The 21,300-nt window shown below is 51.3% G+C and overlaps 2 protein-coding genes across 11 annotated transcripts in view; one reads left to right on the top strand and one right to left on the bottom strand.

The window, feature by feature from the left end:
• EPB41L1 (erythrocyte membrane protein band 4.1 like 1) overlaps positions 1-21,300 on the bottom strand; it is a 146,694-nt gene that overhangs the window by 64,716 nt on the left and 60,678 nt on the right. The window contains exon 1 of one of the 10 annotated variants that reach the window (XM_065921930.1): positions 6,451-6,884. The exons of the other annotated variants lie outside the window; for them this stretch is intronic. The gene's annotated coding sequence lies outside the window, so the exon portion shown is untranslated. Of the gene's footprint in view, positions 1-6,450; positions 6,885-21,300 lie in introns of those variants that run through there. 10 annotated transcript variants of the gene reach the window in all.
• Positions 4,569-21,300, top strand: part of LOC136157186 (nascent polypeptide-associated complex subunit alpha, muscle-specific form-like) — a 97,714-nt gene continuing 80,982 nt past the window's right edge. Inside the window, exons 1-5 of the mRNA XM_065919184.1 lie at positions 4,569-4,670; positions 5,049-5,116; positions 5,751-5,818; positions 6,348-6,889; positions 7,093-7,148. Coding sequence (XP_065775256.1) covers positions 4,569-4,670; positions 5,049-5,116; positions 5,751-5,818; positions 6,348-6,889; positions 7,093-7,148 — 836 coding nt within the window. The remainder of the gene's footprint in view (positions 4,671-5,048; positions 5,117-5,750; positions 5,819-6,347; positions 6,890-7,092; positions 7,149-21,300) is intronic.

Genomic DNA, 21,300 nt, shown 5'->3' with positions numbered 1-21,300 from the left:
AGACGGCAATTTGTCAGAGGCCGGCGGTACCCATGGGCACTGCATTAAATAAAATCAAGCCATGTGAAGAGGCTGCCACCCGTCAGCACTGGCTTCTTGCCCAAAGGTCTCACGTGCCACCGCGGAGTCACAAACTGATGTGCCATTGTAGGCCGGGGACCACGTGACATGCCCAAACTGCAGAGTAAATGGCATCAAAAAGGAGAAAAGCCTCCTGCTTGGTCCACACGGACAACTGCAGAGGCAGAGGAGACCTCCCTGGAGCGGGACACCCTCTGAGAGCCAGACCACGAGCTGGCTGTCTTCCAGGCTTTGTCACCTTTGAGTTCCACCAGGGCCACATGAGATGGGTGGGTTTATTCCCCCCGGCAGGCGGGACTGGCCAAGGTCACACGGCTTGTCAGTTTGCGTCGAGCGGAGACTCGGACCCAGGTCTGCTGGCTCACGGCTCCATGCTCTTCCCCCTCAAACCTGCTATCACCCACTTGCTGTCAACCATGTAACCAAAGCTACTGTTGCTCTGGATGTAGAAATAATAACAGCAGTATCAACCCCTCCCACGTGCCAGGTGCTTTACAGTCTAAAGGATCCTTTTATCATCATCCCTTCGCTTGAACCTCACCGATCAGCAGTTGGTGAGAGGCAGCGGGGAACTGCAGTTACAAACATGGGCTTTGGATCAGTGTCCTTGCCCCTTGGGGCTCCGCTGAGATGGGAGGTGAGGAGGGGAAAGGAGCCCAGAGAAGCAGGGAACCCTTCCCAGAAACCCTGCTCAATCTCACAGTTTCTGAATCTCTCTCACTTGATTTTCTTGTTTAAACACTACAAGAGTTCATGGTCAGCGTTATTTAAAATAGACTGAAATTGGAAACAACTTTAAATGTCCATCAACCCCCTGCTGATGGCCAAATGAACTAGGACTTATCCTGTGAAAAATGAATTACAAAAGTATTACATATCTACTGTGAACATTTTGGGGATGGGGTTTAGGTGCACTGACACAGAAAGATGTTAGCATATAGAATGAAAAAAACTTGTAAAGCAATAATGCAATTTATGGTCTCATTCCGGTGTGTATGCTTATTGTTTATGTAGGCACAGAAAAAATTCTAGGCACTACCCTGTTGTCATTGGCTACCTCTGGAGAGAAGGATTTTGGTTGGGAAAACAAGGAGAGAGTATGCTTCTGAATGATTAGGATTTTTCACATAATTCTTTTGCAATTAAAACAAGAAAAAGTAAGTATTTTTAAAAAGGTTTGTCTGGGTCAGTCATTCATTTCCCATAGTACCTGCTGTAATGCGATTTCCGCCTGTTCTCTTCCAATTTGTACCTATGGTCAGACCTAATTTTATATCATTTTAATCTGAGTGCTCATTGTTTGGGTTTTTTTTCCATTTAACATTAAATTGTATCAGAGGGACTTTCCTGGCAGTTCAGTGGTTAAGACTCCAAGCTTCCACTGCAGGAAGGGTGGGTTCGATCCCTGATTGGGGAACTAAGATCCCACAAGCCGCACAGCACGGCCCCCCCCAAAAAATTAATTGTATCAGAAATATTTCCACATTATTATATCATAATTATCATCACAACTAACATTCTTGGGTACTTCTCTGTGTGCTAGTTCCTATGCTAAGGATCTTACACACCTGAAATCATTTAATCTTGATGACAAGCTTAAAAACAGGTACTTGCATTATCCATATTACAGATGGGGAAACTGAGGCTTAAGAAGATGAACTGACTTACCAAGTCCTCACGGTCAGTAAGGACAGAATTGAGACTTATGCCCTGGTCTGTCCCCAGTCCTCGCTGCGCGCCTTTCCAAGCTACTCCCCTCCCAGATACCGAGCAGTGAGTGAGAAGAACCTGCCAAGTAGGGATGAGAAGACGCTGGTCCTGGTCTTCCAACCTGCATGACCTTGGACAAGTCACTTGCCGTCCGCTTTGTCCACTCCATCAATTCTTTCACCGGACAAGCATTTGCAAACCACTCAGCCACGCGCCGAGAACAGAACAATGAATAAAACATGAACACTGCCCTCCAAGAGATGACAGCCTAGCCTGAATCTCTCCACGCGCGGGAAGGCTCTAACCCCTGTCCCGCCTCTCTGTCACAGCGGCATGAAATGAAATGAAGAAAAGATGCCGAGGAAACTGACGAGTGCACAGCTCCATACGCTTTGAGGGTAAGTATTTCTGCGGCTGTTCATGACTGCATATTATTTTATCCACTGGATGTTCCAAAACGCTCTCAATCATTCCCCTATTGTTGGGTACTTAGTCCCAATTTGCTGCTATTATGGAAGACGCTCTGATGCGGATTCATCCAAAGGAAATTATGCAAAAGGGGGGAAAAAAAAGCCAGATGCACAAAGACAACGCTGCGCAACCTTCAGAATGACTGAAGGGAGATGAGTCCTTCATCTTAAACTTCTGAAGCTGCAAACCAAATTCATGCGCTTCCCCCACCCCATGGCCTTCCCCACCCTAAGCTGTTCCTCCCGCAACCATCCGAGGGGACAGCTTAGTGTGGTTTCAACCTCCCTCCCTCCCCAGCCCTCCAGGTCCACAGGGCTGATGTCTTTCCTGCAAAGCTGAGCCCATCCCTTCCTCGTGATTCTTACCAAAGGGACCTTCCCAGATCCGGTTCTGTCCTGCCCCAATGCAGGTCCCATGCAGATCAAATACCCGCAAAGGTTCCTGGAGCCTCCAGGCTCCTGGGGAGGAAAGTGATGTTAGCCGAGTTCCTGTGGCATGCCAGCACTGCGCTAGGTTCTTTACGTAACAACACTAACGTGATCTTGAGACAGGCTTGCTTGGCCACACTTTACAGATGAGGAAACTGAGGCTCAGATCAGCTAAATGAGAGCCCAAGGGCACATGGCTAGGACACAGTGGAGCTGTGACTAGAGCTCAGGCCTGGCAGATTCCAGAGTTTTGCCAAAGACCCAAAGACAAGCTGACTTTCTGAGTCACCTCCCAGCACCCCTGCCCCCTGCACCATCTGCTACAGGCACACCAGACCACCCATTCTTCAAACATGTCCCGATTTCCCTTCCCTCTGATCCAGGTGAAGGGGTGCCCTTCCCCCTACGGCTATCAAAATTCCACTTGACTTTTGGTGTCCAGTGCCAAGGCTGCAATCTCCTTGAAGCCTTCTCTGATCACCAGAATAGGAATCCACGCCCACAGAGGCAATAGCTCATCCTTCACCTTCCCTGTGCCACGTCTATGTCTCTCCAGGCCAGACTGGGAGCCCAGGGAGGACAAGGATGCTTCATCAGAGGCCGTATAGGATCAGCAGCAGGTACTCAGGGAATATTTTTCAAATTGAACAAAACCGAGTGTGATCTCTGAAAAGAAACTTCAGGCTGCTGGCACGGCCATGGGGAAAGTGGCTCCACCTCACACTGCCTGGATTTGAATCCTGGCTCCCCCACGACCGAGCTGTGTGACTCTAAGCCACTGTCTTTCCCTTGCTGAGCCTCAGTTCTCTTCATCTGTAAAATGGGAGGAAGAAGGATTTTTGCCTCAAAGGGCTTGCGAAGATTGTATGAGTGGTACAGTTAAGCTCTTAAAACGGGTGCCTGGCATGTAGTAAGTGCTCGATAAATGTTGGCTGCTACTATTCTTACCCACAAGCCTCCCGCCCACAGAGGAAGCGGTGCCAGCCTGCTCCCACCCCCATCCACCTACCCATGCGCAAGTCCCCTCCCCGCCGGGCCTCCTCCTCACAGTCCCAGCTGGTGCGCCTGCATTCCTCCTTTGTATGTTCTGGTCACTGGGTTCCTGCCTAGTGTGGTGGGGGTGAGTGTCAGGGCTGGCCAGCCTTCGAGCCAACCAGCCTTCCCCTGCAGCCAATGGGATCATGGAGTCCAGAGCATCCTCACTTCTGGGGGATCCTGGCCAGGACGCAGAAAGCCACAGCCAGTCCCTCTCTCAGGTCTCCGGCCAGTTTCTTTCTGCCCCCTACCCCTCAGGGCCCCAGGAGCACTCAGGCCCCAGAGCCACCCTTGCCTCACAAAACCCAACCCACCCTTGAACTCTCCACCAGAACAAGCCCTGGCACATCAGTTGTCTGACTCTGCTGGACACCAACCTGGTACTCCCAGACCTTGCCCCAGGTACAATGCCATGGTAAAGAGAGACACTCTGGACTCAGCCACACTCTTTCCAGCTGTGCAACCTTAGGTAGGTGACACAACCTCTCTGAGCCTTAGTTATGTGTAAAAAGGATAATAATAGCACCTATCTGTCAGAGTTATTGGGAGATAATGCAAAGCATACAGTAAGTGCTCAATAAATGTCCTCATTCTGATTGTATAATCACTGGTATTACTCCACATGGAGATTATTATCCGCTTTTAATAAATGGGGGCACAGAAGCCCAGACAGGCTCACCCTGACGACCGTGCTAGAGCCACAAAGACGCCCCTCTCACTCAGCAGCCTAGGCGGGAGACCCTCTCCACTGCTCCTGGGGGCTCAGGCCCAGAACACGCCTGGGCACCCAGCATCCTCTTGGCTCTGGATATTTCCAAGAGGGACCAGGGCTCCAGGCCGACTATGCCTCAGCCTTTGCCCCTTAACTGGGACAAGGCAGCCTGGCAGCTGGAGCAGCCTGGTCTTGCCTTCTCACACTCTGGGGTCAAGGGCCGGGAGACCAATGTAAGTCCCCCTCTAGAAGGCAGACAGGCTCCAGGCTATAACGCCAGCCCATCAGAGTCCTGTGTATGGAACAGCCACGGCAATAGGGAGGCAGGCATTTGGGCTACAAGAACCCCAAACCCATTAGAGGATGTGGGTACCTTAGTGCTGGCTCTCACACCCATTTGTCTGTGACCTTGGACAAGTCATTCCTCCTCTCAAGGCCTCAGTCAATGTTTCAGTATTTCCTGAGTGAGCCCTCTGGGACCAGGCATGGCTGTCGTGCTGGTTCTGGGAAGCAGATCTCCATGAAGCTCACCGAATCCTGGCTCAGGGAACAGCACATGGCCCAGGAAGGGTTTTAATGGGAATAAGACCCCTTGCACTGATCTCCTCCAGGACTGCCTCGAGGGGCCCCTTAGGAGCCATGCTCTGCGCACACACAAATACGGCACACAGGGTCACCGGTAGGCATGACCTCAGACTGGCCAGCGGAAGCCAGCTTCAGCCCTGCATGGAACTGGCAGAGCCTCCCTGGGCCACGGCGGCTCAGAGAGGAGGCTGGCACAGGCTGCCTCTGCCGCAGGCTCCATATGAAGGAACGGGTGGGCAGGCGGGTACACAGTCGCCTCTGTTCTCCACACCCTTGCCCGGGACAGACAGCCCCACTTCCTCCAGGGGTATCATTCATGGTCCCAAGCCTTCAGCCTGGCCTGGTGGCTACTGAATCTGGAAGACTCCTAATGGTGGGAGGCGGGGGAGAGACGGAGCAGCTGTAACCCCACCCGGCCCTGGAGAGGTTATAAACCTAGCCCTCTTGCACTCCCACCTCTGGGTACAGAGGAGGAGATATGAAGTGATGGCAGGAACAAACGGTAGTGTCTCTCTCCCATCAAGGTATTCTCAGAGCTTGCGGGGGTGGTGGCGGAGGTGAGTGCAGGGAAGGAGGTGGGCAAGGACCACAACCAGCAACCGCAAAGGAGACCAGTATCCTCAAAACTCCTTCCTAGTCCTTGTCCAGTCTCCTAAGCCATACCTCTGCCAGACAGTGGCCTTAGATCTGATAAGCACCCTGGTGGTTGCAACCACTTTCACCCCCAGGTCCCCGCAGCCACATACCATGCCTGCCTCCAAGATCTCAGCCTCACGGGCCCTCGGACGTCCCCCAAGTGAGAAGGTGCCAAGCATAACTGGAACCCACAAGTCCTCTCCTTCTAACGTGTCAATGTCAGGCCAGAAACCCCGTGGTCCTAGAGCCAAGTTCTATCCCCCTAGCTTTGGGAGACATGGAAGGGAGGTAGGATGGGGAATGAGCCAGAGTGGAGGAAGGTCTGCAACCAGAGGATAAGTGAGGACCAGAGCTCCCCAGCAACCCAGGCTCCAGTCAAGAGACTGTCTTGCAGCGTCTGAAGCCTGGAGGAAATATCCAGAGGGCTCTGGGCCTCCTCTGAGGCGGCAGGAGTGGTCTCCGAGAACGGAGAACGGGAGTGGGTCAGCCCGGCACCCACCCAGCAAACGTTCATCCTTACAGCAAGCCTCACTCCCCGCCTGCCCACCTCTCTCTCCCGGCCTGGCGGGAGGCTGCAAACCCGGGAGGTCGGGAGGACCAGCGAGGACCGCCCCCACACTGGCCGGAGGGCCGACAGCCTGCAAACTCAGTTCCTACCAGTCTGCCCCCCACTCCTCGTCCTCCCCCAGGGCTAGAGGCTGGGCCTCCGGGTAACGAGCCCCCAGCCCACCCCCACCAAAACCCACCCACGCCCCCCTTCCCCGTGCCACCTGATCGCCGGCATGTGCCTACCTGGGCCTGGGGGTCCCCATCTCGGGGGCGCTGGGCGGGGGGCGCCCCCTCGGCTCCAGCGAGCCGGCAGGCCGCGGGGCGGGGCGGGCTCTGCGGAGCAGCCTGTTCCGCGACACCCCCGCCCGCTGATGGATGCCGACTGCAGCAGCGGCGGCGGCGGCGGCGGCTCGGCGTGCGCCGGGGGCTGGGCACCGTGCCCACAGCCCCGGGCCTGGCGCCCGCCGCGCGGCCCGCCCCCGCCCCCGCCCGGCCTCCGCGCCCAGCCCGGGGGCCGCCGCCGCGCGCCCGCCTGCTCCCTCGCGGCGGCCCGGCCCCTGCCTCCGCCTCCTCCCCGCCGGTCTCCCTCTCCCTCTCGCCGCTCTCCCGCTCCCGCAGGCTCCCAGGCCACCTCCTCCGGGGCGCCGTCACACCGGGCAGTCCCCGGGACCCCGGCGGGACTGTGCCTCGGACACCCGGTCCTGGGGCTCCGCGGCTCCCACCCTGGCCTGGGCCAGCCTCCGGTCCCCTCGCGCGGGGGCTAGGCCAGGGAGAGAGGGAGAGGGGAGTGGGGGAGGAAGAGGAGAGGCTCCCTGACTCAGAGGGGGTGACTCAGCCTCGGCCCACCGAGCGCGGCCGGATACCCTCACCTCCCCTCCCCGGCAGCTCAGCGCGGGGCAGAACTTCCCCGGAGCCAGCGCTCCTCCTCCACCAGGGGGGCGGTATCGCAAACGTCTCCCGGGGGTCCCATGTGTCTCTGAGTGTACGTATGCATTTGTTCCTATGTGCTTCGGTGACAAATGGCCGTGTAACGGTGGGGTCTGGCCGCTGTACCGCTGCTTCTGGAGGTGCCGCGTAGGCATCCAGGCTCTAGGAAGGTGGGCTTGTGGGGTGGCCAGAGGGCCTGGCACCGAGGTCCTGGCTCAAAACCAAGTGAAGCCTGGCTCCTCCCTCCAGCAGCGCTGTTACAACTCAGAAAGCCGTCCAGACCACCTTACCAGACCCACAGAGGAGAACCCCCAACGGCCTGCATTCCAGTCCAGCCCTCTCACGTGTCAATCAGGGCCTTTGGGCACATGGCTCTCCTGCTCTGGGCCTCACTTTGCCAATGAAAGAAAGAGCTGGATGTACCTGTCTCCACAACATGATCCCCTGAGATTTCTGCCCACGGGTCTACATTTGCAGCCCACACAACCCCTGCTCCCTGACCCGCCACCATCCCAGGCATACGCATACACATTCTTTCATTCTTCAAATCATTCCTGAGTACCTACTGCATGCCAGCCACTGTTCTAGGTGCTGCAGAATCCACCACACTGGCAACCGGAGGTTCAAAGCTGGGACGCCACCCACTTGAGAACCAAGCCTCCACACCCTCCCCGCCCACCCCTCCCAGGCTGCATTTCCTTCAGTGTCCACCTCACCAATGGGCTTCGTCCCTCAGTGTCCACCTCACCAGGATCCATCTGCACTCCCACACTCCAGAGACAGGCAGCTCCTTCTGTCCACTCCTCTCTCCCAAGGCAGATGCTCCATCAGGGTGACCTATCTACTCCAGGTTCTAATATCAACGCTAGATCCTCCACGGAACGAAGCTATGCCCCTCTCCCCGGCCCCTCTCAGAGAACCAAGAGAGCAAGCATGTCCCTTCTCCCCACCCCCAAACCAAGCCTTCTCTTCTCCAAGTTAAACATCACCAGCTCTTTCACCAGATGTTCCCAAGACACAGCTTCCGGTGTCTCCACTCTCTCCGCTGCCCCTAGGCTCAGGAGCAGTCAGAGAGCAGAGAGCAGAAGGAAACCAGCTCCTAGAGTCCTAGAGAACACGCCCTCCCTCCAGACAGGAGACGTGAAGATGCAGAAACCAGCACAGGGCCAACTCCCAGAAGGACTGGAGTCCTGCTGGGCGGACTTCCCTACAGCTGTCCTCTTTTGTCTGTGGACTTTCCAATCCCCAGCCTCCCAGAGTCAGCTCTTCCCAGGACCTCCCCAGGGCCTCAGGGGTGTGGTCTTGGGCAAGTCATTTTTCCACACTAGGGTGCTCTGCTTGAGTTCAGTTCACCACATTTATTCAAATGAATGTGTGAAAGGACCAGTAAAACTTAGGAGTTACACCAGATGAATTTGTTGTTTGATAGACACATCTGCTAAGAGATTTTTTTCCGATTGCTTACTGCAAATATTTTTCTTCCAAATTGACACTCAGCTTCCTCTGCTTGCTGCCCTCCCCAACCCTGGGCTTCTGTGGGCCAGACTCAGATGCTCAGCTGGCACTGCCTGGCCAGGCCAGAGCCCTCTGTTCCTCCCAGTTCAACTCTCCTTCCCTCGACCCTCCTCCCCTTGCTTTCTTTCCCCAGGAAGGAGCCTTGCCCTGCCCTCCCCTCCCCTCCCCTCCCCTCCCCTGGGGCAGGGCCACTTTCCCACCCTCCTCAGCTAGATGGAGCCTCTCACTTTCCCAGAAGAATCCAGGCTGCATTCCAAAGACCAAGGCAGAACATTCCCAGATAGGACTGTGGATTTAAACCCAAAGAGCTCGATTCCCTTCAAGTCAGTGGGACCACACAGAAAACTGAACTTCTACTGCAATCATTATTATTCTTTATATTATTATTATTATTGACTAACTTTTTTTTAAACTTTTAAAACAATATTTATTTGACTGCAGCAGGTCTTACCTGCTGCATGTAGGATCTAGTTCCCTGACCAGGGGTTGAACCTGGGCCCCTTGCATAGGATTGTGGAGTCTTAGCCACTGGACCATCAGGGAAGTCTCTGACATTTCTATTTGTTGTTGTTCAGTCGCTAAATCGTGTCTGACTCTTGCGATCCCATAGACTGCAGCACACCAGGCTTCCCTGTCCTTCACCAGAGTTTGCTCAAACTCATGTCCAATCAGTCGATGATGCCATCCAACCATCTCATCCTCTGTCATCCCCTTCTCTCCCTGCCTTCAACTTTTCCCAGCATCAGGATCTTTTCCAGTCAGTCGGCTCTTCACATCAAGTGACCAAAGTATTGGAGCTTCAGCTTCAGCAACAGCCCTTCCAATGAATATTCAGGGTTGATTTCCTTTAGGATTGACTGGTTTGATCTCCTTGCAGTCCAGGAGACTCTCATTTCTATTAGCACTTTCCAGTTTGCAAAGTACTTTCAGGCCTCATCCTCAAGTCCTGTGACACACCATCACCCTCTCATTTTATAAACGGGCGATTTGAGGCCCAGAGCAGTGAGTGGCTTGTCCAAGTTCACACTTGCCAAATAACACTGATTTTCTGGACCAGACACTTTCCACTTCACCCCACAATAACTTTTTCCAGAGACATCTGATTGGGGTAAGGGCACTCTCTGAAGAACAAGCAGCCCCCTATAGGAATCAGTTGAAATCACTACCCCATTTACTTGTCTTCCTTCATTTCCAGGACAAGGAAACTGAAACAAAAGATCAAGACCCAACCCAGACCCAAACCTTGGAGAAATGAGAGGAACCCAGGTGGAGGAAAAGAAGCCCCACCTTACCCCCTTCCCTCAATAAAGAGGGACTCTTCTAAACTCTGCTTCCAGCTCTAGCTCTGCCACTTCTTTCTATGTTACTTGGGTAGATGATTTGATCTTTCTGAGCCTCAGTTAATTCCCTATAAAGTGGCAGAAATTCTTCCTGCTTTACTCCCTGAGTTGCTGTGATGGAAGAACAGCAGATGTCAGCAGAAGAGAAGGTCACCCCCTCTCTGGGCTGCTGGGGAGGTAGGACAAAGTCTTTCTTCTTATTTTTGTCTTTTTTTTTTAGGCCATGCTGTGTGGCTTATGGGATCTTAGTTTCCCAAACAGGGATTGAACATGGGCCCTTGGCAGCCTGGCATCCAAACTATTGGACCACCAGGGAATTCCCAGAAAGTCTTTCTTCTGAAATTTTAACCGGAGGGAACTTGATAGTGCAAAAGTGCTAGGATACAGGAAAGCCAGGAATAGAATGAAAGTGATTTCGCACCCCTGGCTAGGAAAGCAAAAACACAAGGTGTCAGCTACAGTCCCCCCAAGCCCACTGGTGGGGCAGAGACCAAACCAAATACTCAGGTAGGGTCCCTCCCACCCCACCCCTTTTATCTTAAGGCTCAGAGAAAAGTGGCAACTTGCCAAGGTCACCCCATTGGAGGCAATGGTCACGTGACTCCCAGTCACCAGGGGCCCCTGGATTCCTGGGTGGGCAGGGTGCGGTGGAGGGCGCTGCTAGTGTAAGGATTTCATCTTTCATTTAGCAAACAGTGATGTACACGCTGAGCCTCGGGAAGGCAAAAGGAACTGGGTAGCCTCTGTCCTGGAATTCACTGTCAGTCCAGTGGCAGAGAATGGTACCTAAACCAGCACATCAGAGGGTGTTGTAAGATGAATCACCACCACTTTCTGAGTACTCGATCTGCGCCTGGCACTGGTCACACATTCATTTGTTTAATCCTTACAACAATTCTCTGGCATTGAAATTATTAACTCTTTTCCTAGCAGGAGTCTCTGAGGCTTGAGGTTAACGACATCCCAAAGTTCACTCAGCTAATAAATGCCAGGGCCAGGATGTGTCTTCCAGGTCTGTCCAAGGCCAAGCGTTGAGCTTCAACCCTTAAGCTTTGCTCCTTGCCTCTAGGGCTCTGCTGACCTACGAGTTAGCCACTACTCACATATGGCTTCTACTCACTTAAAATGTGGCTCGTGCACGTTAAGATGTGCTCTAAGTGTAAAATCCACACTAGATTTTGAAGATTTAATCAAAGAAATGTCCTATATCTCCTTAATAACTTTTGTATTGCACTGATATTTTGGATGTATTCAGTTAAGTAAAATATATCATTAGAATAATTTTATCTGTCTCTTTTGGCTTTTTTTTTTTTTTTTTCACGTGGCTATTAGAAAATTTAAAATCAAGTGGTTAAGAATCCACCTGCCAATGCGGGGAACACCGGTTCGATCCCTGGTCCAAGATTCTACAACTACTGAGCCCGTGCTCTAGAGCTGGAGTTCCACAACTAGAGAAGCCACCTCAATGAGAAGCTTGCATACCACAACTAGGGAGTAGTCTCCACTCACCTCAACTAGAGGAAGTCCATGCACAGCAATGAAGACCCAGCACAGCCAAGTAAATAAATACATTTTAAAATAAGAAAGAAATAAAATCACATATGTGGCTAACACGTGTGGCTCACAGATTTCTTTTGGTCGGCACCAGTTTAGATTCTCTGAAGTCCTAACCCAGCCCATGGACCTCAGAAAAGGGTTCCTGTGGGAGGGGATGCCTAAACGAAAGTGAATAAAAGGCACAGTCCTAGGGAGGAAGGTATGCACCAGGGCAGGGGGGCAGCAGGGCCTGGATGCGTGCTAAGACATGTCTGACTTTGCGACCGCATGGACTGGAGCCCGCCAGGCTCCTCTGTCCATGGGATTCTCCAGGCAAGAATACTGGAGTGGGTTGCCATGCCCTCCTCCATGGGATCTTCCCGACCCACGGATCGAACCTGTCTCTTATGTCTCCTACATGGCCAGGCAGGTTCTTTACTGCTAGTGCCACTGGGAAGCCCCAAGGGACTCGGTGGGCTGAGCTGAATGAAGCCCCAGGCAGCTGACAGTGGGGCCAGTTTATAGAGGAAATTACCAGAGCCAGACTTTCCAGAGCAGCGTGATAGATGGGCCTGGGAAGTTCCGCCTGACAACGCTGTTCTCGCAGATCCCAGGCGCGCTCCGGAAGGCACTGCAGGGCAGCTGTGTCCGGGGGTTGGGAGCAGTCCGGGTGGGTGGGCAGCAATGCCCACCTGGCAGGGACTGCCTGGCTCCAGCTGCCCCTACCGTCGCTCCTTCAGTCTCCCACAAGAAACCTCTCGAAGATCTGCCGTCTCCAGAGACCTCGCCATCCTCTCAAACCTTCCAGCCCAGACTGTGGGAACCACACATTCCTGCATTAGGTCATGTTCTGACATGCAATGATGAAGCTACACGGAGGGTCACACAGTGCAAAGCACTTTTCCATCCTTAGTGTGACAATGTTGAAGAGCCTGGGGGCAATGGTTACCTCTGGGGAGAGGTCAGGGGGAAGGACAGAGGAGGTTCACTAATAGCACAGGAGCTGTGTGACCTTGGGCAGGGCCCAAACCCCTCTGAGCCTCAGTTTTCTCCTCTGTACAATGGGGTTTCCCCAGTGGCTTGGTGGTAAAGAATCCGCCTGCAATGCAGGAAACCCAGGTTTGATCCCTGGGTAGGGGAAATCCCCTGGAGGAGGAAATGGCAACCCACTCTAGTATTCTTACTTAGAGAATCCTATGAACAGAGGAGCCTGGCGGGCTACAGTCCACAGTGTCACAAAGATTCAGATATGACTGAAGTGACTGACCACACACGATGGGGATATTGTCAGCACCACCTCTTCAAGCTCCTGTGACAGGAGAGAACACCTGTGAGACACCCGGTCTCTTCAAAGTCTCCAGAGGTCACCTCCCCTCCAGGAAGTCCACCCGCCCCCGCTTGCTTCTACCATCCAGCCTGTCCCTCCTCTAGCCTTCTGGATCTCTTGTCCCTGCTTCTGAATTTGGAGTTCAGCTGTCACGAGGCTCTCTGACTGCTCCAACAAGACTGCAGTTTGTCAAAGGTGGGAACTTTGCCTGGCCCCTCATTTCCCTCACTCTTCCCCATCCCCCCATCTTTGCGCCACAAAGCCACAGCCATGTTCCTGCACAGATCTGCACAGCCCAGAGGTTGCGATAGCCTAGCAACTTGGCCACTTGGCCACTGTCTTTGGCCCAAAGCAATACGAATCAGGATGACTGTGCACACCCTGAGAAGCTGCATCCACCCTGCTCCCTCATGGAAAGAACCTTCAGTAGCCAGGTGTTCTCTGATAAAGCTCTCGAACCCTCAGCTCAACTCTGCAGACCTTTCACAGCCTGGTCTCACCTGCCTCTTCATCCTCAGGTCCCTATGAAACTCACTTGTTCTGGGCCCCCAGGGCGCAGCCACGTGGGGCCCTGGGGCTCTCCGCTTTTGCACGTGTTCCTCCGCCTGGGACACCCTTTTCCCCTTTCCCATGATCATGCTTTCAGCCATCCTCCAAGAAGTCCTTCCTGATCCCCTCCTCTTTACAACCCCAGCTCCCAGCTACAGGGGACCTCAAGGCTCCTCCCCTTTCTCTTGAGCTCTGCCCTCCAGTCCTGGGATGTGTGAATTGCCCCACTCAGCACCTGCCTGGCTCAAAGTAGGTGCATGGCGTGTGTCTCTTGGGAGCCAGAGCCAGAGGCCAGGGAGCCAGGAGTTCACCCAGGACGCCAGGACCCTGCTGAGGCTGAGCTCTGCTGACCCACACTCCACCTCGGCTACATTTTTAATGGATCTCCACACTCCTCCTCCCCTTGGGAAGTCAGCCCTCCCCTAGGACGTCTGGGAGCCATACTCCTGGGGCCTGAGCATAAAAGATCTGGCCACGTTCCCACTGGATTCAGACATCTACCCAGCCTCCCGTCGGGTGCTTGAAGTGTCAGCTGAGGTTTGCCTCATCACAGCATCACAGATTCCTTGCAGTCAGAAGAGACCTTGGAGAGAATCACACTGAGGCTGGGAGCAGGGAGAGGCAGCAGAAGAAAGTCTGTGTGTGTGTCTGTGGTCCCCTGTGCCAGAAGATGCTGCAGAGACACCATCAATCAACATCATCATCACAGAGAGCCTTTGGGACCCACTACGTGCTGGCACTGTGCCTAGCAATATGCATCCATTTTTATTTCTTCACTTCTTCCTTCTCTGTAAGGCAGAGGTGATATATTCCACCTTGATTTTATAGGGGAAGAAACTGAAGCTCAGAGCAGATAAGCCAGTAGTGCAAGGTCACATTGCTAGTAGGTAGGGGGCCAGGCTTCAATCTGAGATGTGCCTGACTCCACAACCCGTTTGTCCACTATTAATCCTGCACACACACGGTTTAACACAAATTCACTGCAGAGAGATCGGCTATATTTTATCTCCTGTCTAGGGGTGGGGGTGGGGGTAGTTACATAAATGTGTGTAAACTTATGATCTGTGTACTTTTCTGTATTTATAACCTCAATAAAGTTTTTTTTTAAATGTTTTTGTGCCAGAGATGAATTTATGCTAGAGATTTGTGGGATGCGCAATTCTCTTAGAGTCTGAAACTAGAAAACTATTTTTTTCCTTTTTCAACCATCATGCCATTTCAACAGGGACTGTTCTGAAGAACTCATAAACCCCCAAGTCAGACACAGCAAAAATTCACTGGCTGTCCATGGCTCAGACCACAAACATTTTCTTGAACTTACATTCCCAGACCAAGTGCCACCTAACCAAAAATCGATTTCCAAAAACTAGCACTGCTCTGCAGTGTTTGGAACCCTCTCTTTATCCACCCATCCGCCCCAGACGGCTGGACCAGCTGCTGCATCACTGTTAATCCCCAACTTCATGAGATGGCCAGGCAGCCACGTCTAGATGTTCCCATCTCCTTGCACCAGGCCAGGCTGGGCAGAGAAGCCGTCTGTGTGTGTAAACACAGCCTTCTGCTTGGGCGGCTCTTGCCGGACTCTCCTGGCCAATTGGGCCCTCTGTGGCTTTTATCTTTCTGCCCAAAATAACCATTGGCTTCGGTGGTTCTCTGGGCACAAATCAGACTCTCCTGAGAGCATGTGGCAGCTTGAAGACAGGAAGGGCACGTTATCCATCTCTGCTTCCCCTAGGCACTAGGACAAAGGTCTGCAGGATTTACTGAGCGCCTCTGTGTGCCTGGAAAAACCTGTGTTGGGGGCGAGGGCTCACTAGAAAAGTCTCAGGAAGCCAAAAATTTAGAGAAAGAGAGGAAACACCAATATCAGCCAACAGCAACAGAAAGCTAAAATACTAAAGGCTGTCATAAAGGGGGAAAGTGTCTTGGGAGTTCAGAGGAGAAAAAGATGAGAGGGGCGGGGGTGTCAAAGAAAGTTTCAAGGCAGAGGTGGCATTTAGGTATCTTAAAGGCAGGGTACAAGGACAGTCTGGATGGAGGAGAGAGTCTGAAGCAGGCAAAGGGTTGGGAAGTCCCAGGTAGACTCAGGAAACTGGCCTTTACTTTTTGGCCGAGCCATGCGGCTTGCAGGATCTTAGTTCTCCGCCCAGGGATTGAACCTGGGCCCCGGCAGTGAAAGTGCCAAGTCCTAACCACTGGACTTGCCAGGAATACCCAGGAAACTGACTTGAATGACCCAGAACAAAAAATGCCAAGGGCTGAGGCTGGAGTTGGAAGGGCACACAGTGCCAGTGGAAGCCTCAAATGGCATATACCAATGGGTTTCCTGTACTGTCTGGCAATGAGCCACATGTGACTATTTACATATAAGTTAATTAAAAAGGGAAAAAAATGTAAAAGTCACAGCCACATGCGATGGTGGTTAACATACTGGACAGTGTAGAACATCTCCATCACCGAAGATAGTTCTACCGGGTAGCACCGGAACACACAGCAGAGAATCCAGAAGGCATTGAGCAGAGGTGAGACTGATTGCAGCTGGGCTTTATGAAGACTAACTTGTCCCTGGAGTAGGTACCTGGAGGTAAGAGAGAGACCTGGACCCAGGGCAGGCATTGTAATAATTCAGGTGAGATCAATAACCACATTTAGGGACTTCCTTGATGGACCAGTGGTTAAGAATCCACCTTTCAATGCAGGGGATGAGGGTTTGATCCCTGGTTGAGGAACTAAGATCCCACATGCCACAGAGCAACTAAGCCTGTGCAAAGCAACTACTAAAGTCCATGAGCTCTGGAGCCCACACACCCTAACTAGAGAGTCTGTGTGCTGCAACAAAAGATCCCACATGTCGCAGGTAAGATCTGATTCAGCCAAATAAAAATAAATAAATAAATCTTTTAAAAAATAACCACATCTATTCCCTGTGTCTTTCCTATCAGTACGCAGGAAAGCAGAGAGCCATGGTTCTCAAAGTGTAGTCCCTAGAACAGCAGCATCACCTGGGAACTTCTTGGTGTAAGAAATCTCAGATCCTGCCCCAGATCTACTGAATCAGAAACTGGGGTTCAGAGCAGCAGCCTGTGCTTTCATCAGCCCTCTCCCGATTCTGATGCACGATCCCCATATAGAGGCTAGGAGCCTACTCTGGTTCCAGACTCTATACCTCTAAGTGCTGCAATCAGAAGACCTGGCTCCATGTCTTACATCTCTTGGCTCAGCTGTTTACTGCTGCTGCTGCTAAGTCGCTTCAGTCGTGTCCGACTCTGTGCGACCCTATAGACGGCAGCCCACCAGGCTCCCCCGTCCCTGGGATTCTCCAGGCAAGAACACTGGAGTGGGTTGCCATTTCCTTCTCCAATGCATGAAAGTGAAAAGTGAAAGTGAAGTCTCAGTCATGTCCGACTCTTAGCGACCCCATGGACTGCAGCCCACCAGGCTCCCCCATCCCTGGGATTTTCCAGGCAAGAGCACTGGAGTGGGGCGCCATCGCCTTCTGTCCAGCTATTTACTAGCTGTGCTGATTATAAGGATTAAAGGAGTTAGTACATGTACTTTTCTTAGAAGAGTGCCTGGCCTATAGTAAGTGCTCAATGAATGTTAATTTTTTTAAATTGTGCATTTAAAAAGATCTTTTTGGCATATTAAAAGGAACTGAAAGGACTACAAAATAAAGGACCGAGAAACTAAAACATTACAGATACAGAAGAGAGAAAATCCTCAAACGAGACACAAGTAAATGGTAACATAAAATAGAGACAAAATACAAATTATTTTTAATCCTCATGGGCCACCTCATCTAAACTGCTATGGTGTAGGGACTTCCCTGGTGGTCCAGTGGCTAAGACGCTGAGCATCCAACTCAGAGGGCCTGAGTTCGATCCTTGATTAGGGAGCTAGATCCCACATGCCACAACTTAGCGTCCGCATGCCACACTAGAAGATACTATGTGCTGCAACTAAGACCCAGTGCAGCCAAATAAATAAAAATAAATTTTAAAAAATAAATAAACTCCTATGAGAAACGCTGGGCTGGATGAAGCACAAGCTGGAATCAAGATTGCTGGGAGGAATATCAATAATCTCAGATATGCAGATATGCACCACCCTTATGGCAGAAAGAGAAGAACTAAAGAGCCTCTTGCTGAAAGTGAAAGAGCAGAGTGAAAAAGTTGGCTTAAAACTCAACATTCAGAAAACTAACATCATGGCATCTGGTCCCATCACTTCATGGCAAATAGGTGAGGAAACAGTGGAAACAGTGGCTGACTTTATTTTTGGGGGCTCCAAAATCATGGCAGATGGTGACAGCAGCCATGAAATTAAAAGATGCTTGTTCCTTGGAAGAAAAGTTATGACTAACCTAGACAGCATATTAAAAAGCAGAGACATTACTTTGCCAACAAAGGTCCATCTAGTCAAAACTATGGTTTTTCCAGTAGTCATGTATGGATGTGAGAGTTGGACTATAAAGAAAGCTGAGTGCCAAAGAATTGATGCTTTGGAACTGTGGTATTGGAGAAGACTCTTGAGAGTCCCTTGGGCTGCAAGGAGATCCAACCAGTCCATCCTAAAGGAAATCACTCCTGAATACTCATTGGAAGGATTGATGCTGAAGTTGAAACTCTAATACTTTGGCTACCTGCTGCAAAGAACTAACTCATTAGAAAAGACTCTGATGCTGGGAAAGATTGAAGGCAGGAGAAGGGGATGACGGAGGATGAGATGGTTAGATGGCATCACCGACTAGATGGACATGAGTCTGAGTAAACTACAGGAGTTAGTGATGGACAAGGAGGCCTGGCGTGCTGCAGTCCATGGGGTTGCAAAGAGTCGGACACAACTGAGCGACTGAACTGAACTGATGGTACAAAGTTGAATTTCTCCCACAGGCAATGGACCAGCATCTGTCTGTCTCTTACCTGCCTGTCCATCAAATAATATTCCTAGGCCCGCTCCCCACCCTACCACTTACTTCCGCCCAGGCCGAGAATGTCAGTTCTTCTCTCGGAAGGCAGGGGCATTTCCTGTGTCAGGGGGGCATTTCCACCAGGGGAGAATGTCAGAGCACAAGAGACAGATTTAATGTCCTGTGCTAAGTCCTGTAAGGAAACAAGTCAGGAGATGCCCCGGGAGACTTTCTCCCAAGACCACCTGGGGATAGGAACGTCCAGAGGAAAGTGCCCAGTTGCCCACTGCTATTGAAAGCCTCAATTCATTTGGATCCATGCCAGCCAAAAGGCCATTTGAAATGGTACCTGGAATTCTGTCTACTGCAGGTAGCTCAATCCTGACTCAGGGAACCAGCCAGGGGAGGATGGTGGCAAGAAACCTGGGTTCTGATCTTGGCTGTGAGAACTCAGGCACTCATTTTCTTCTCTGGATTCTATTTCCTCACCTCTAATGTGAGGTGCTTGGACTCGTGCAGTTCTTAACCTCTGATGGGTCGTGATTTCCTTAGGAAATGTGATAAAAAATGCAGAACTTCTCCCAGAAAAATGTACATGGGCACACGTCCAGACATACACAACCTTATTGTGATTTTAGCATCAGGAAACCTTATGAAACCCATGCATAGCTCACCCCTTGCGTCCATGGACACTTGGTTAAGAAACCTTGGCTAGATGGTCTCTAGTCACCAGGGTAAGAAGTCAGCTGTATTTGTATCTAATCTAAAGGAGTCCTATCTTAAAAAATTTCACCAAAAAGAAGACATGTGAAATGGGCTCTCATAAGATTCAAACAGTTGATGGGGTAAATGGTATACATCCATCTGAGAGCCTACCCCCAACCTTGTCATATTGCCTTGGCAGTCTCCCCCCACTTCCTGTTCTCCGCCCCAACTCAGTAGAGAGCGAGCATGTAGTCCTGAAAAACACTCCTGTCCCCACCAGCTGTCTCTGGCACTTCCCGAAGAGTAGACAGATTGTCTCTGGGCCACGACAAGGTGGAAGAGGAGAAGACTGGCCTGTCTCTTGTCCCCCCGCCCCAAATCCCTGGCTCAGATGCCAACCACTAAAGAGGCTCCCAGATGCCACCCTCCACCCCCCAACACACACACACACACATAGAGCCACACTCACGCCCTCCCTTGCACAGCCACAGCCAAGGAAGGGACTGCACCTCCAGACACTCCATGGTGCGGCCACCTGGAACAGGCAGGAGTTATTTTTAGAGGCCAAATGACAGGACGGGTGAGACCAGTTCCACCCGTCAGAGCTCCCGCTGCTGCCACCGGCTCCGATGAATCACCACCCACTATGCGAATGCCCACAACTGTCAGCATGGCCAGAGAGGCTGCACTGGCTTCAGGAGCAACTGTCTTGGATTGGTGACCATGCTGATCACACCAGCATGAGGCCAGGATCACACCAGGGGCAAGATGCCCAGCTTGAGTCACTGCAGACTGACAGCCTCCCCCAGCCCAGTCTAGTCCAGTCCAGCCCCGCCCCGGGCCACCAGGCCAACAGGGGCCACTCTCTGCACAAGTCCCTTCAGAGTGGCTGCTGATACCTCTTTCTCTCCTTAGTCTATCTGTAAGCCACCCACTCTGCCCCTAAACCATGGCATTCTGGCTATTATGGTAATGACCCCTCTCTCCTGCCCCAGTTAAAAAGGCAGACTTGGATGGTACCAATGCAGCTATCAACTGGTTTCATCTTTCTGGAGGGCATTTTGTGGTTTAACTGCAAGAGTTTTTGTTATGTTTGTTTGTTTTTGGCCACACCATGTGGATTATGGGATTTTAGTTCCCTGACCAGGGATAGAACCCTTGGCAATGAAAGCACGAAGTCCTAAGCACTGGACAGCCAGGGAATTCCTCTCTGGAGGGCATTTTGGAAAAGTGCGTGATAAGTCTTAAAAGTGTGCACAACACCTTGGGGACCTCCCTGGGGGTCCAGTGGTTAAGAATCTGCCTTTCAGAGCAGGGGATGGAAGTTCCCATATGCTACAGGGCAACTAAGCCTTCCCACTGCAACTATTGAGCACATGTGCTCTGGAGCCCAAGCACCACAGCTAATAATTAATTCTTTTTAAAAGTGTGCACACCTTTGAACCCAGAGACTCTTCTTCTGTGATCTGATCTGTGGGATCAATGGCGATGCTCAAAGATGTAGTTATAAGAACACTTGTCTGTTATATACAGGAGTCTTGTATACCAGAGTAAAGTGGAAAGTTGGAATTACTATAAATGCCCAAAAATAGTGGGCATTTTATATAGTGATAATACATATCCTGAAATACTAAACAGCTATTAAACTATAATGTCATGAATCTATATGACAATATGTAATAATGTTCATAACATAATACAGATTTTTTCAAAGCATATGGAACATGTAACCGAATGTCTATAAAATATGTCTGTACACGCATAGAAAAAAGAAAACTGGAAGGAAATATTTAAAAAGTTATGTTCCCAGAGATTATTTTATGATAGTGGAATTTCTTTTGTGTTTGTTTGGGTTGGGTTTTATTTCATTGTTTATCTTCTGCTGTGCATATATGTGTGAATATATATTATTTATATGAGAGAAGCAACAAGAAAGGCCCATAACCCTCACCTCACTCACAGCTTCTGGGCTGAACCATCAAAGTCCTTCCTGGAATCTCAGCAGAACCCCCACCCCTTCAGCCACCACTCTTATCAAGTCTCCTTCTGGCTTTGAACTTTACTGCCTTCCTCCGCAGACCACTGGGATTTTGCTAATTGGGGGCACAATCCAGCCCTTCCCCAGAGCCCCCTGACACATGCCTCCACAGTGGCCCTCCTCCAAGGCCCCCTGTTCCTGAATCTCATCCAGACAGAGTGTGTCTCATTTTACAGTAAGAGAAATAATAATTAACAAGGGTAAGAGTGGTAGTGAACCTTCACATTTATGTTTTGTGTTACTCTTT

The sequence above is a fragment of the Muntiacus reevesi genome, chromosome 2 (genome assembly GCF_963930625.1).
Source record: "Muntiacus reevesi chromosome 2, mMunRee1.1, whole genome shotgun sequence".
NCBI classification, from domain to species: Eukaryota; Metazoa; Chordata; class Mammalia; order Artiodactyla; family Cervidae; genus Muntiacus; species Muntiacus reevesi.
The sequence above is the reverse complement of the archived record's forward strand: the minus strand, read 5'-3'. Positions and strand labels throughout refer to the sequence as shown.